This window comes from Struthio camelus, chromosome 9 (assembly GCF_040807025.1).
Source record: "Struthio camelus isolate bStrCam1 chromosome 9, bStrCam1.hap1, whole genome shotgun sequence".
Classification (NCBI taxonomy): Eukaryota; Metazoa; Chordata; class Aves; order Struthioniformes; family Struthionidae; genus Struthio; species Struthio camelus.
Window position 1 is genome coordinate 5,943,937 of NC_090950.1, and position 15,956 is coordinate 5,959,892.

The following is a 15,956-nucleotide window of genomic DNA, read 5'->3' on the forward strand; positions in this document are numbered from 1 at the left end:
TTCATATGATGGTCTGTTCTGTTGATAGCAGGCATTGTCAACTCATTGAGCCCAAAATCAACAGAATATTCTGAGATGCGTTACCTGTTCTTCAAGTACACGGCACTTTCAGACCCGTGAAACTCTTTCTACAATTTTTGTGCCACCTTCTCTTTTGTGATAGAAGCATCCAAGTTCTGAAATGTCAGCTTGTGGTCTTTGGAGAAGTGTTGAAGTTTTTTGCCTGCCTTCCAAATTACTTAGGAAGGTCCGTTACTTTCTTAACTATGCTCTATGTAAGCAGTTGCTTGATTATTTATTTGCTTGCTTGGTTTCTGTAATTACATTATCAACTGGCGAACAAGATAAAAGCAAGAACAGGTAGTCCACGAAAAGGTTTCCATTTTGAGTGTGGCCAATCTAAGACCTTTAAAAGCCCTTCCTTTAAAGTCAGTTCCTAGAGGAAGTTGTAGCAGGGAGGACTCTCTCAGCCTTCCAGTGCCTTTGACTTCTGACTCTGAATTGATTCTCTCCTTATGGCTCTTTAAACTTGTGATTGTGCAGTTGCTCTCTGGTTTGTTGTGTTTCCTATCACCTGCCTGACTTCAAAATACTGTGATTTCTTTTTGCTAAGAGCAGAAACTCAGGTGTTTTTACTGACTGTAGTATAATTTGTGTTTTGGCAGGGGGGTATCAGTATACTTATTGTGTCTTTTTAGGTTGCTGTCCCCTCACGTAAGATGCTAATAGATCAGCTTTTATAATCAGCAGCCTTTTCAAGCTCCTATTCAGATGAAGATGCTGTTGGTACTGCATGTAGTTGTTCTAGTCTTAAAAGGCAGCTGAGAAGGAGGATATGCTTTTATGTGAATCTTTGCCCAGAGCGCGTTCCCAAGTGGCAACAGGAGGGTTCAGGCAGCAGGCCCGTGGAATGATTGCCGGATGTGCAGTAGCACACACTATCTTGAACGTTGCTGTTAAATATCTTTGGGCATATTTTTTACTGAGGAATGGGGGAGTCTTTAGGCAGTAAACTACAAGACTTTTATGGTCAAAGGAGACATTGACTTCCAGTGATTGCAAAGATCTTCTCCAAGGGGGTGATGTGAGCTTAAGGCCATTAAGTATTGAGTATGTGCCAAGTAGCCTCTTGATACAAGTGAGATGGTAAGTGCTGCTGAAGCTACAAGGATAGGTGGTGCTCTACTGCAGTACCCAGTGTTTCATCAAAATCTTAAACTTAAGAGCATTTCCCAGGAGCCTGTGTGCATATGTCCCTGCTTTCTCTTCCTGCTCATTTTGTTTTTTGATTTTGCAGTGGACATGGTGGTGGGCTTAAGAGTTCTCTGCAGTCTGAACAGAAATCTTCATCTGAAAGAAGAGGTCCATGTCCTTTTCTAACCAAGTATTATTTTTAATGCTTTCTGAGGATCCAGAGGACATGAGCAATCTCTTTTTTTTCCTTGTCTGAAATGCATTTGGATCTTTTTTCACCTCACAACTAATTTGTTTGAGATGACAAGGGAACAGCAGTGTTCAAGCTATCAGAAATGTTGGTGTTTGTACCCCATGACATATAATAAATGTTGCTCGTCATCAAGAATCTGTATGAGGTGATCATGAGGTGAAAACTAACGGCTTTACTGCTCGTTGTAGCACAGGGAAGCTCTTAGGTGAAAAAGGAGAGTTGAAGACATGTTTATGCCCTTCTGTGAATGCTGCTGGTAATACTCTATCAAAACTCGAGAGAGAGAGATTTGAGGGTCTTAGAGAGGACAGGCTGGTCAGAATGAATGTACTGCACGATAGTTGTGTTTAGCTGGAGCTGAACCAGTCAAACTTACTCTAGCCTTGGATTCAGAGTGGTTCCTGCTTGTAACCGGACAGCTATGCTCCTGATAGTGTTAGAGCTGTGTGTGTTAGTACATCCAGGAAGAACTTGTGCTTGTCTGATCTCTCCCCAGCTGATTTAAAGACACGTTATGTAGATATGGATGATAGACGGTATCGATTATGTGAATTCAAGCTTCAATTTGTTTAGCCTGCCTTGTGAAATTTATTTGTAACCAGCTGTGCTTTTTTGTTACTCACTATGATCTTACCATGTTGATGATGATTACTAGGCATGTTACAAGGACTGCATCTTCACCACAGCAAGCTATATAGATACAGAGAGGTTGGAGGGGGAGTTCTGAGGAGTCTAGGTAGACGTAATCGGGTGGGGAAAAAGAAGATGGAAGAAGTGAGATTGCTGGTTTTTTGTTTTCTTACTGGAAAAAAAGACATGGAAAAACTAAGGACTCCTTTATGCAAGGCAGCGGATCTTATCTATAGCTTGAAGTTACTCCTGTGTTTCTGTAGTAAATAATGGATGTGAACTATAGGTGTGCTGCATACTTTAGATGAGTAGAAACTTTCATGGCAAGTTGCTGCAGAGCAGATGTTTGTGTATTATACCCTGCCAGAAAGTAAGACATTTCCCCTGAGAAGTTTTGGTACTTAAAAAAAAAAATAATAATTGCACATTTCAAATTGGTTTCTGAGTTCTCATAAACCATGGTTATAGCTTGGATGTATCAATCGTAAGATGGGGAATTTCTGAGAAATACATTTGTGCCTTAGCTGTGCAGATTTTGTATAACTTTGCACCTGATGATGAGCTGTGTCGTCAGACCTTAGCCTTCTCCTGAGGAAATCAGAATCTGTTTCTATGCTGTGTCTGCCTAGGACCTTCAAGGTCTTTTTGAGAGACCTGCTGTTCCCAGCAAACGTATAGTTTACTGTGAAGTCTGTCGTGTTCAGAACTGCCAACCTAGATCGCTCATGGTCACATAAGACACATTCGAAACACTTGGACAGGTAAATAGAAAGGTCACTCCCATCAGTGCTTGTGTTATTTAGCTGGAACAACTGTCAAACCTACCTAGCTCTGAGCAAAAGATAGAAAATTGCCCATCTTAAATGTCCCTGTTGATCTGCTTTTGGGTTGACTTCCAGATTTTCATGTCCAAAAGAGAATAATTAAATGATTGTTCAAGATGTATGGAGTATAAATTAGATCACTACTTCTAAAACACAGCATTTTGTAAAGATTGTAGGTAATGAGATGAAAGTAAGATTTGTTTCCTTAGTGATTTTTGAAGGTTCTGGGGAAAAACAGTGAAAAGCTATTTGTTTCACTGCTTTACCAAAAAAATGAAGCAAATCACTGTCTTCACTGTTGTTACTTTACAGGCACGAGGAGGTGGTTCACTTAATGTTGAAATGGTTGGTTTAAGAGTTAGCTGTGAAGAAAAAGTCAGAATTACTGGAGGCTGACCTTACGTTTTTTGCCCTGCGTGCCTGGATTTCTTTTTTTTTTTTTCCTCAAGTAAACTTCAAGTTACCAATTCTCTCTTGAGGGAAGATCCATTTTGTAGAAAGAATGTATCAAGCTTTTTGACACTTTCCTGGGACAGGCTAACACTCCTTCAGATACCTGTTGGCTTTGCTGTTAGCCATTTAGATTTTAAGAAGTATCTAATTGCTTGTCTCACTGTTCTTTGGAAGTCTGGGACTTTGAAAATCATAATTTAGATGCGCTCATGTAAGCGATCTGCCTCCTTTCGGGTCCTATCAAGAAGCCTGACAGAACAGCTCTCGAGTCTTTTGCATGCTACTTATTTAAAACTTGGGTTCAGAGAGCGTGAATTCAGGTTTGGTTGTTAGTGTTTCAGAACAAGCTTCTGGATTCTTTGGCCTAGTTTTCCAACTACTCGTGCTCAGAGAACGGGGACAGAGTTCACTATAATTAGCCATTCTTTGTCAAAATGTCTTTTTTAAAAGTAATTATTTCTTATTATGGTGAATGTGGATTTTACTAGTGGTTATTTCCTTACTAAAATGAGTATCACTTAAAGGTATTATGGGAGTGGGGGAACTAAATTTCAGAAGCCTTAAATACATTTAAAAAAAAAAAAAAAAAGACTTTTGCAAAGGCGAGGAGTAAATATAGTCTCATTCAAGTCTTGTTCATTGCATGTTACTGCTTTGCGTAAGAAGTCAGTTTAGAAGCAGGGTTAATGCACTGTGTAAAGTATAGACGCTAACCACTTTTAGCAGCTGAATGGCTCTGTAGTTACAGCTAGTGATGTTATAATCAGTCCAGTGCTGGAACCATCTAATAAAGGAATTAATGCTCGTTTACTACCTTTAGAGCATGAAAATGTCAGGTAAGTAACTCAGGAGCACTAGTCCTTTTCCTTGTTAATTTTGATCAGTCAGTTGCAGAAAATGCACAACAAACAGAAGGAAAGCACATGTGATATTAAGCTGAATTTAAGAGAAGAGGTAAGTTTGGTTTTGGTGGGGGGGGGCTGTGGAATGGGTTGTGTTTTTTTTATTTTTTATTTTTTTTTATTTAATAAAATCTCACATTAGGCTCTTTCTTCTTCTTGGCAGAGAAATTTCTCAATGTCTGTAAACAGTGCCGCTGTCCTGAGGTTGACGGGACGAGGAGGAGGAACGGTGGTAGGGGCTCCTCGAGGTCGAAGTTCCTCTAGAGGTCGAGGTGAGCCATTAGGACTGGGGATTTGTTACAATATGTGGAGATGAGGTCCAGGTTAAAGCTTCTGAAAAATGTTAGGTGTAACTTGATTATAGCCAGATTTTCTCATGCCCTGTTACTTTTCCCTTAAGACTTTAATGGTAGCTTATTGGAAAGATTTCAGAGAATGACTACTGCATTCTTAGTGATCGTTCTGTGTACCTTCTTAACACGTATCTGGTACCTGTGTTATATGACTTCATCAGATTAGGCGTGGAAAAAAAAAAAGGGTAGTTTTGAGGTGGAATAGGAAGTTGCTTGCTTCAGAGTTGCTAGAAATAGCATTGATAGAGGTATAAAACCAACTTACAGTGAAAGAGGAGAATCCACAAATCTATTTAAAACATTAAGGCTGTAATAGGTGGCATTCAGTGTTCTGAAAAGTCACTGTATCTATTAACATCCCAATGTAAACATGAAAAGGTTAATGGGGAGGCATAACCTAATTTGGGAGAAATTTGAGTCTTGCCAATTTTAATGCATCACTATAATCAATGTCCTATCCTGGGTCACTTCAAACATTTGGAAATAAATTGAGAAAATGTCCTCAAGCAGTATCACTAGATTTAAAGCGAGTTGTTAATGCCAGAATTTATGTTGGCCGTTCCCTTTCAACGAGTGTACGGCTGTGAACACTATTCTGGGTTTTTAATATAGGAATATACCCTGTTAATGTATAGAATACTAGGAGCTAATAACTTGAGAATATCTTCAGGAGTCATTAGTTATGTAACCTCTGTCTTTGCAGGTGCTTAGATGAGGTTTTTCTAGGGGTCCTATCTAATGTAATTGTAAATGTCTTTAAATTGAGATATTTTCATTAACATCTTTGGAAATAATTCCATGCATAATTAAATGTTTGACCAGAATTTTGCTTTCATTTAATTTGTGTTCTCATTTCTGTTCTCTTTCCTTAATCCTGCTCCATTCTTTGCTTATTATGTCTTTTAGATATTTGTAGAGTACCATCTGCCCCCTTGTGGCTGTTGCTTAGCTAAGGCATATGCATTTAAACTTGTTTAGGACCATCTGCTGGTTTCCTGCCATTTCCCCTTCTTTATTTATCATTGTCTTTGCTGCTTAGATGCTCAGGGCTTAGTTTAAAAAAAAAATGTAGAAAAATGTTTCTCATACAGGTGTGGGGAGAGACTCTTACTTATCTGTACCTTGTTACATTTCTGTTGTGTATTTGAAAACTGTATGCCTTAAATGTGCATATTGCATTGCTACCATCCACGTTTCACTTTCCCTATGAACACATATTAGCTATTTATTTTTATAAATGCTTTAAGACTTAATTCTACAAATGCAATGAACATTACTCCAAAATTTGGTGATATGAGCTCATATGAGCACTAGTGTGCTCTCTAGTGTCAATCTGAGGATGTTTTGACTACTTCTAATTTACCTAACTCCATCTTTATCTTTTGTCTAATTTTTTTCCTCCTTTTGTTGGTGTAGGATTAACGATGATTGTCATCCTTACTCAGTGAGCAGTGAGGGCTTTTTAATTGCCCCCGCTAGTTTCAGTGAGGTCAGAGTTAAATGTGGCAGAATATGGCTCCTAATCCAGTAATTCTATCATCAAATCTATGGACTGCAATTTTGTTTGGCAATAAAGTTTGAGTACATTTCTGTGGACAGAACTTAGAGTATCGAGACTTTTTGAAAACTTTTACTGCATGTTTTCATGTTTTCTCATACTTCAGTGTTTAATATATGTTAAAAATATTAGCTTAAGAATTTTGCAAAATTCATCTCTTGCTCACTTATTTTAGTTTTTAATCCTCATTTGATCTCTCTTTCTCTAAGTCTGTATGAATCTTTGCGCACTGTACTTATTAGGCTACTTTTACAGGTTAGCAGAGGTAAGAATGACAGTGACGCTTTCTACCCCCTTGCCTCATTCACTTTTCATTCTTGATACAGTTAAAATTGTAAATTACTGAGCATTCCCTCTTTAAGCCATCCTGGTTGCTGCTTGTTTCTTCCCTTCTTCCCCTTTTCTTCCTGTGAACAATTGGCCTTTGGCTTTAGGCGTGATGAGTCTTCATGAAGTTCCTATATCTTAGCAAACAAAAAAGGGTTTCTACGAGGATCAAACTGTGTATTTTTAATAATTGCATATTTGATGTTCTTTTAATTAAGGACTTTGTGTCTAATAGTAATCTATGAAAAGCTCTGCATAGGACTGATGACATCTAACTTTCAAAAGTAACACTTTGCTCCCAGCAAGCTTTAAAAGTAGTTCTATTTTGGCAAGCGATGATGAAAAGGACTTGTGGAATTTCTTCATAGTTTGTTCACTAAATGAATTGCCTCACTTAATTGGAAAGCATTTTTATTTGTAGCCTTGCAAAATCGCCTGGGTTCAAAAGGTTATCTGATGTGTTTTGATGTTTACGTCATTGTATACAATAAAGCTGCCGATGATCAAATTCAGGCTTCAGCTTTACTAAAACAAGATTGTTGTCTTGGACAGACTTGCACAATAGTAACTTCAGGGAAGAATTTGCATGTATGATTAAATTTGTTAATTAAGTTCCCTTACTGAGGCACTGGTCATAGAATTGTAATACAACGTTTAGGAGGAGGTGAGAGAGAATCTGGGACACAGATTAGGTAAGGGATGACTGAATAAACCACTGGTAAAGGTTATTATTAGAACTTGAAATGTGACTTCAGTTATCATTATTTAAAACTACAAAACAGCACTGAGTAAATATTTTCTCAGTAGTCACCTCGAGTCTTTCTTGACAGCGAATGCATTTTTGACATCTAGTTGATGTAAAAATAATTCCTGTGGTTCTTGACGTGGAAGTTCCTCTGACTTGGTTTAAACTTTTTTTTTTAATGACAGTATGCTGAAATGCAACCTAATGTTGAGAGCATTTGTAGTTTGAAACGGTCATCGCTAATGTTGCATATATGTTTTGTGTGGGGACATAAACCCTAAACTTTTTATTTACTTCTGAAGTTATATTCTCTAAAGGAACCAAGTACTTGCACGTGACCTCTTTTTCTAATTGACTTGTTTTCCTGGGAGCTCCCTGTGGTGTGCAGTTAAGCCCTGCGCTTTGTGCTTGCCGGACTGGAATGTCAACATTCATGAATAAGAGCCTCAGATGAGGAGAGATTTAAGCAGTCTTTGGACTGGATTGTAAGCTTACAGACACCTTGTTTTGTTGCTGTTCTCCTTTTTGGTTAAGGCCATTTTGAGGGTCTCTTTGCTTCCTTTTAGAGCTTCCTTCCCCCTCCCCCCCCCCCCCAAATCTTTGCTGCTGTTTGAAAAAGTGAAACAGTGTGAAAGTGAAAAGTTCTAATATATCCCAAAACAGCTAGACATCAGCAAGTAGCCTGCTGTTGCCACATGCTATTAGGACTGTGGTAGTAGATCCTAAACTTCAGTCATGCTGTAATTACAGGAATTTGCTTGTCGTGTTGCTTTTTGTGTAATGGCAGTTAATGGCAGTGTATGCTGCTACTTACCTTCTTGCTTGTATCTAGTATGCTTTACTGAAGTTCACACTCGTCTGTTTTTCAGGTTAGAGATTTTTGGCTGTATGCTACAGTATCCAGGCGAATGAGGCCCTAGTTCTGAGGTTTTTAAGGAATTACGGAAATGCAAATGACAACCACTCCAGTCAATTCTTATACGGTTTATTGATGTGTATTGACTTTGCATTCTATGTTTTGCCCATTCAGCATCTACATTTAGATAGTTTGTTCCTCGTATGCAGCCATCTTTTGGAAGTGGCATTCTGTTTAAAGTAAGCGTATGATTCTAGATATATTAGCCACAAAATGTTAAATGGTGCAAAGACACAGGGTGGCAAACAATGTGCTTATGTGCAGTTTTACCCTCTCTGCAAGCTTTGCCTTTTCCATATGTTCTGTTATCAGTATTAGCTGTGTCCTAGTGTGCACTTTCTGGTCAGACTAATCTACTTAATGCTTACTGGATAACTCTGACTTTTATACACCACGGTTTTCTTTGACTAGCTGCATAGCTTTCCGTAGCTCAGTAGAAGCTGTATCAGTGTACAGTATGGTGCTGCGCAGTGGTCTACTTGCTTTCTGAAAAACTGTACCTTCTGCAGAGGACTATCAAATAGCCACAACTTGATACTGCACCTAGACAGTGTCCCTTACCGAATGCAGTCAAGGAGCGTGGCAATACAACCGTGTCTTTCACAATATCCTCGTTGGCAAAGGTGACTTAAATAGGCCCTGCCTGTGCTGTGGGGGATCGGTACTGCTGGGAGTCGTGAGCCGCATGGCCCTACAGATGGCCTTAAAATGAGTTGCGGAACTCATTTGACCTGAGATCATATTTTAATTCAGACCATTTCAGAGGCTGATTGAGCACAACTGAAGCGGTGTTGAACTGTGACATATAGAGGGGGCGTAGTTGGAAAGAGGTTTCTTAAGCTGTTGTTTCACATACTTTTTAAGCTGGCATAAGCCATGCTGCTGTTAAAAACAAAACTGTGATATAAGGCTAAGAACAACATGTGTCATTTGCCTTATTTGTTGATGAAATCCCCAAGTCACTAGCCATCTGCATCTGTTAGTTGTGTGATTGTGATATTAGTAATCAGTGTGCGTTCATGCTTTCTTACACTGCAAGGGGAGCACTACAAACGTTGCTTTGTCGCCCGCTGTAAAAACAGGAAAGGGCGATTGAATTCGTTTCTGGTGGAAAAGTCCGTGCAACTTTCTGCCTCCCCTACCGCAGAGAAATGAAGTGAGTCAGTGTCTTCGTTCTGCTTTGGCTCTGGCTGCCTGTGGTTTTCTCTTGTGAGCTGTTTCTGCATCTTCTGCTTCATTATCTTCTGTGAAAGGGAAGAAGAGAGCTTTCCTGTAGTGAAGGAACCAGGCAAAGGCTGACACTGCATAAGATGAGTAAAACTTCCTGGGGCTCATCTGTGAGGAATCACAACTTGGAGTTCTTGCCCAGCACTCTAGGGGACCATAAATCCATAACTGAATAAACGTCATGCTACTTTTTATGCTGTATTGCTTTTTCTTACTGTATTTTGCCATTAGAACTTATTTTTCACTCATGATTATGGTCAGCCTTGCAGTATTGGCTTTCCCATAGCGAAGGTATTCATGTTTCTGACTAATACAGGCAGGCCTGGTACTAACTCTTCTTTTGGCCTGAATACTAAGTCACCTCTTCTGCCTCCACCTGAGTTTGCATGAGAATGGCCATGCTGATGCAGGCAAAGGCTTCATTTAAACCAAGTCCACCTCCAGCAGTGGCCAAAAGCTGATGCCTTGGCAAGAGAATAAGAACTGGGTAAAAATAGCAAGGTGGAGCTTCACCTAAACTCTCAGCTTCTGAACATTTGCAGCTTGGTGGATTTCCTGAGCCAGGTGTGATTTCTCTGTATTTAGTAAATCTCAGTCCATTTCTCTTTCATGAGCTTGTCTAGTCGCCATCTGGGTTTGTGAACTTTAAGCATCCTCAGCACCCTGGGGCAAGGAAGTCCACAGCTCTGGCAAGGAAGTCTATGGCTGAACTTCTTTGCTGGTGCTAGGAGCAGGATAGTTTTACCCAAAGAGGATGTTTAAATCTGGTTTCTGAAGCAGAAGTAGGTATTGCACAGAATTTTATGCAACTTTCTCAACCACCCTGCAACCTGGGCTGTCTGATATGAAATTAGTATGTGTTTGAGAAGCCTGACTGGATTACCTGTGGATCCCTTTTCCTCATTGTTTGGAAAGAAGCTTTTGTACAAGAGGTGTAATATAGGGTAATAGAGAAACTATTCTGCAACTGCCTTAGTTCTTTCCATTATTTTTAGAGGCCCTTCTCATAGGACATTGAAATAAGGCATAATCCTTGATGCATCCTGGGGTCTTTGGATTTTAGATGTAGAGGCTTGTTGTTGTTGCTTTCTTTTGAAGACTAACGACTTTGGAGTCCGTTCTCAATTTCTCAAAGATGTTTGTTTCATGTTTCATTTGGTCATTCTGTCTTGTCTTCTTTCTCCAGATCCCTGGACTGATTTGCACCTCATCCTTTGAGGTGTTTGTTTTCTTTGAGCCAGAAGGAAGTGGGAAGGGTGTGTGACAGAGTTTCACAGCTAGGAATTCCCTTCGCCAGGCGTTCTTTAGGTTCTTGGACTTCTTTAAGAGTATGACAGTAGAGGCTGCATGTATATGTAGGCAAGGAATTGCCATGACAACCAGCTAATCAACTTATTTCGCTTGATTAGTCCTTCTGATCCTTGAATGGCAAGATAGTTGATAAAGGCCTCCTACTCTGCTGCTGTAGCACTTTGAGGCAGTATTATGCCTTTTTTTTTTTAGATCTGGATATTTATACCCCAGCCACTAATCTAAGCAGTGCTGGAACTTCCCCCAGCTCTGGGGATGTGTTTGTGTGGGTTTTCAAAAATGTATTATTATTAATAACCAAAATGCCCTCTTCTTCCCTGCCCCCAACACTGAAAATGTGCTTTACTTGAGGATGCATATGAGAATCTCTGGCTTGAGGTTTGCTACTTGGTAGCAAATTGCTACTTGGTAGCAAATTTCTTGAAAAAGTGAATTCTGAGGTTACTGGGGTTCTTCACATCATCTTGCCAGTATGCTTCCTGTGATCCTCCTTTTCTCCCCACTGCTGCTGGGGGGAGACTTCTTCCATTTCTAGTGATCCTCAGCAAGACTAAGTGGTAAAGCTTCCTTCTCTCTTAACCTTGACAGCAGTAGTTAAGAGAACATCTGCAGCACAGGTACCGTTGTTCTGGATGCTGCCATTAAAAACGATCTGATTTTTGTGAGCATTAAGTACACGTGTATCCACTATGGCAAAAGCGTGGACACTGTGTGAACAATGCATTCTTGTTTGGTAGTTTCTGTAGGGTAAGTATCTGCTTCTATGTTTTTCTGCGTAATATTTATTACAGAATTGTTTGCCTGTTGTGTCTGATCCTGTGCTTCATGATAAGAATTTTTTACAGAAGACACTTGTGTCAGTCTTTGTTCCTTTTTCCTTTTGCCCCAAATAATTTTACTGGGGCTTAAAATCCTGAGATCAGTTCACAGGGAGATGTGAAAAAGGAAACCTACCTGACTCTCTCAACTACCATTATTATTTGTTCAAATACTTGTGTTTTTTGTCTTTTCAGGCAGAGGCCGAGGAGAAAGCGGTTTCTACCAAAGAAGTTTTGATGAAGTGGAGGGTGGATTTGGGCGAGGAGGGGGCAGGGAAATGCACAGATCACAAAGTTGGGAGGAAAGGTAACAGAAAACTCTAGCTTTTTAAATTTTGTACATATATCTGCTCAGCTTCCATTTGTGCCTTGTGGCTACATAAAAACATCTCAGGAAAGGTGCTTAGGCATACCTGTGAGTGAAAGTTTCTGAACTTCTGAGGTGGGGCTAACACAGTGGTGTCTCTAGAAACTCAGGAACAAGTTTAAAATTTTTTTTTTCCCAAATTTTTTCTGCTAAGTTCCTGCAAAGAAGAAATTGCTTCAACAGAACATAACTTATGGGAGCTACAATGGAAATGGATAACCTCTGGGTGAAAATATGCATTGCTAAGGATTTACTTCAGTTTTAGTCTTGATACTGTGTTGATGGTATTTAGGGTCATGTTTCGAAACGCATCTAGTTGCCAAAGGTTTCCTGAAAATCTCGGTTGTCACTTAGACCTTTAAAAATTCTGTCCATCAAGGTCTGATTTAAAAAAGAAAAAAAAAAAGAAAAAAAGAGCCGTACCTAAAACAAATGGAGCAGTTCCAAAACCTTTTTTGAAACTTTTATTCTGCCTTTCTAGGGGAGACAGACGCTTTGAAAAACCAGGGCGAAAAGATCCAGGTACGGTTTTGTTACTGTATGGGCAGGAAGTGGGGGGGGGGGGTGTTTTGGGTAAGGGCCTGTATATACATAAACCCTCTTTCTTTCTGCTCCAAGTCTATTTATTGATGTAAGATTCATGGTACTGTGCCAAGTTTCTCTGAATGTATTTTCAAAAGTGTTTTTTTAATTTTGTATTGATTTAACAATTAGGGATCTTAATGTTTTGGAGAAGAAAAATCAGCGGAAGGTAGATTCTGCTTACTCGATTGAAGTGTGATGCCCACAGTTGGAATTCAGTTCCTATGTGTTTGTGAAAGGAGACTTTGTTAACAAACAGGTGCTCTGTGGGAATTTGCCTTTTAAGTGCAGCTTTTAAACATTTGTGGCATCTACTATTTTGGTATCTAGAACTACTTGACCATGTGAGCTATTTAATTTTTTGAATGCTTACTTGTGTGAGACAGATCCTAACAGCAGCCTCTTGAGGTTCCTGTTCTTACAGAATTACTATCTGTCAGATATGTTTCTTAAATCATCATACGTATCTTCTGTTCAGTCAGGTTATCATCTGTTCCCCTTCTCTCCCAATAAAGCTGACAGAGTACACCAAGAAGTGTACCTGCCAGCTGTCTGATGCTGTTCTTTAAATACTTCACGCTGGCCACTTTCAGGCAGAGTACTGGATCCTTACTTTTGGCCCAGTATGTATATTTGAATATTCGCCTGAACTTTAGCTGGAGCAGATTGTCGTCTTGGAGATGGAACAGATCGATGTAGGTAGAATCTGTATTCTGTTAGTGGTGCAAATATTCAAGGAAATTGTCCTATATCAGCTGAATATGTTGCATGTGCAGTGAATTTTGCTTCATACGATCGTGCATTGATTGTTTTCTGGTGTGACCTTGCTCTCTCTGGCATGTTTCCTAGTATGCAGCACAGCTGTGCTTAGTGAGAGGTTTATGTACCAGTAAAAACTTGCTGACCATGAATCTTGCCTTTTTAGGACCCAGAGGATCTCTTTTGGCCTTTGCTGAAGGAGTCTTAGCTAAATATCCTCCCTTACTTGAATGTGTGGGTAAAGCGTAGGTCAGAAAAGACACTTGTAGATTGGATTTCAAGACAAAAACACTTAGACTGAGTTGCAATTCCAAGTTGCTAAGAATGTGTTTAACGCTCCTGCTTAGCTGTAAGTATCTTTTTTAGGGAGAGTGCTGTAAGTTTCTATTTTAGTAATTTCAGATTACCTTGATGACCCATGCCTTGAAAGTCTTAAATTAATTTGCCATGTCTGCTTTCAGAGCCCTCTGAATCTTCTCTGTGTGTGTGAATTGTTCTTGTATAATTGAAAGGGTGCTTCTATATTTCTGCTTTTTAAGTTGAAAGTTGGCACAAAACCAAGAGATGCTGCTAGTTTTCCTCACTATCTCTTTTCCTTAAAAAGAGATTACTCCTAAAAATAACTTCAGATTGTCCATCTCTAAATGCCAGTACTGAAACTTCTGTCTTCCACTGTCTTCTATTCGGACATCTTTTGGAAAAAATGAAAAAATAAATAGGTACTGTGAGATTTCAGGACTGCTTTCCACTCCCACCCCCAAAAAGGGAAGCTGTGAAGAAGCAGTGCAAGTAATACCTACAGCAATTGACTTCATTTGATTTATCCCCTTCCTGTCCTGTTGCCAGCCTCTTCCTATTGCGATAAAATTGCAACATTTCCAGATCCAGACTATAGAATGTACTTAACTTCTGGGTAAGATTGCGATTGAAAATATTACTTCTCACTTTAGGATGAGATGTATCTATCCATTGAAACTGAGAAGAAATTAAAGTAGGCAAGATGTCTGCACTGAAGCAGACTTCTGCCAGAACAGGGAGGTTAATGCTTTGACTCCTACATAGCATGTCTTATTTGTAACAACTACGAGCGATCAGGGCTCTGGAATATATTTTGTTGTGTGCAGTCTTTTGGAGAAGACAATATCCCCTTGTGTTTTGGAAATCCTGATTCATTGTGAGCATGGGGTTCTTATTCTCAAGTCATGAAACTTTGTGCTCTAGTTTGATCTTACTCGCCTAAAACCTCTATAGCACGCAGTATGGTAGAGGTGAGTCGTGTAAGCCTTTTGAAGTTTTAGTGTAAAAATTGTTTTAACGGTAGTTATTTAGGTTTGCTTATCAGTCTGTTAGAGTAATGCCCAAAGAAGGGGGAGGTCTTTCTCTCCTCCTTACCTTTGAAGAGAAATAAGGTGGTGAGCACAGAAATATTAACAAACTGTTGGTCTGGTTTGACGCCAGCTAGGTTAATAAATAAATGATTATTGCTGTGTAAATGTTTTCTAGTGACAAGGTAATACATTGGGCATAATATAGGGATACACATTTGCCTAAAGAAACCTGATGTTAATACCCAACATGAATATTGCTGATATAGCAGTTAAAGCAGAACGGTCAAGGAGTGAATTGACATGGCAAGAACTTTTGCTTGACTAGTGACTCTGCAATTTAGGCTAGCAAGCTTTAGCAGGTGCATGTATTGGTTTTTGTTGTCCTTGTTAAACTTAGTCAGGGATTTTAGTCTGTGTCATGCTTCAGTTTCTCATTGCTTTTTTTCACAGGGCCTTGGGTTAGCCTCAAATGTACTGAGTTGCCAGCTTGTTTATATTCTTTGTTCTGGCTGATCATACCACAGGATTAATAAGAGACCAAATATGAAACTTTCATGGACATTCATAATGGATGGCAACCCAAGAAAGCCTCAGTTAAAAATCATGACGTTAAAGTAGTAACAGACTTTCCGTAGAGAACTATTCCTCAAATATGATCAATGTGCTGAGTTCAGAAAAACTAGCGATCACTTTTTCAGCACTCAGAACAGTTTACCAGTTCACGTTTGCTGTTTATGCTGAGAATCAGTCAATAGCTGTTCCTAGTTTCGGTGTTCAGACTGAAGATGCACAAAGTGTCTGTGAGTTTGGTACCGGTTGTCACAGTTCTGACAGGCTGCGTGGAGAACCTCGACTTGCTTTAGGAAGGCTGAGGCCATTAGCTAAGAACATGAGTGAGTTGTTTTCTTCAGCATGAGTGTGTTAAGAACTGTACAAAAGCTGCTTAATTTTCTGTGCAGCCTCTTGACTAATGCCAGCTTAGTAGCTGAGGAGATTTGATTAGTAACCAGTAATTATACACTCATAATAAAAAATGGTAACGTAGATTAAACGAGACCTGTAGAAAGGCAGTTGTGGAACCTGATTGAATTCTGTTCAGTGTATATATATTCTACAAGTCCTTTGAATTAAATTTCCATTTACTTTGCCTGCCTTGTTTTCCTCCCTCCCTCCCTCGCCAGCAGGAAATATATCTAAAGCAAGTTCATCTCTACCTCGCTCTTGCGACGTTAGTCAGAGCAGAAGATGCAGTTTTGCTGCATCAGAGCTGATCAGCAATCTTTCTAGGCTCATATTCTGATTTGCCCTGTGGCAGATTTCAAATACTTCATGAAACAGCCACAGTTCAGCCGTTCTACAGAACTGTAAAAGTAATAGGGGTGTTTTGTCTAGCTCTTATTCTGCAGCTG

General features: G+C 39.5%; 1 protein-coding gene across 13 annotated transcripts in view; it reads left to right on the forward strand.

Moving 5' to 3' along the window:
• GIGYF2 (GRB10 interacting GYF protein 2) overlaps window positions 1-15,956 on the forward strand; it is an 81,757-nt gene that overhangs the window by 18,104 nt on the left and 47,697 nt on the right. For 11 of the 13 annotated variants that reach the window (XM_068954851.1, XM_068954854.1, XM_068954857.1 and 8 more), the window contains 3 exons: window positions 4,420-4,528; window positions 11,707-11,818; window positions 12,360-12,400. In XM_068954851.1, the coding sequence (XP_068810952.1) occupies window positions 4,420-4,528; window positions 11,707-11,818; window positions 12,360-12,400 (262 nt within the window). The remainder of the gene's footprint in view (window positions 1-4,419; window positions 4,529-11,706; window positions 11,819-12,359; window positions 12,401-15,956) is intronic. The other 2 variants (XM_068954859.1, XM_068954860.1) reach the window with 1 other exon arrangement.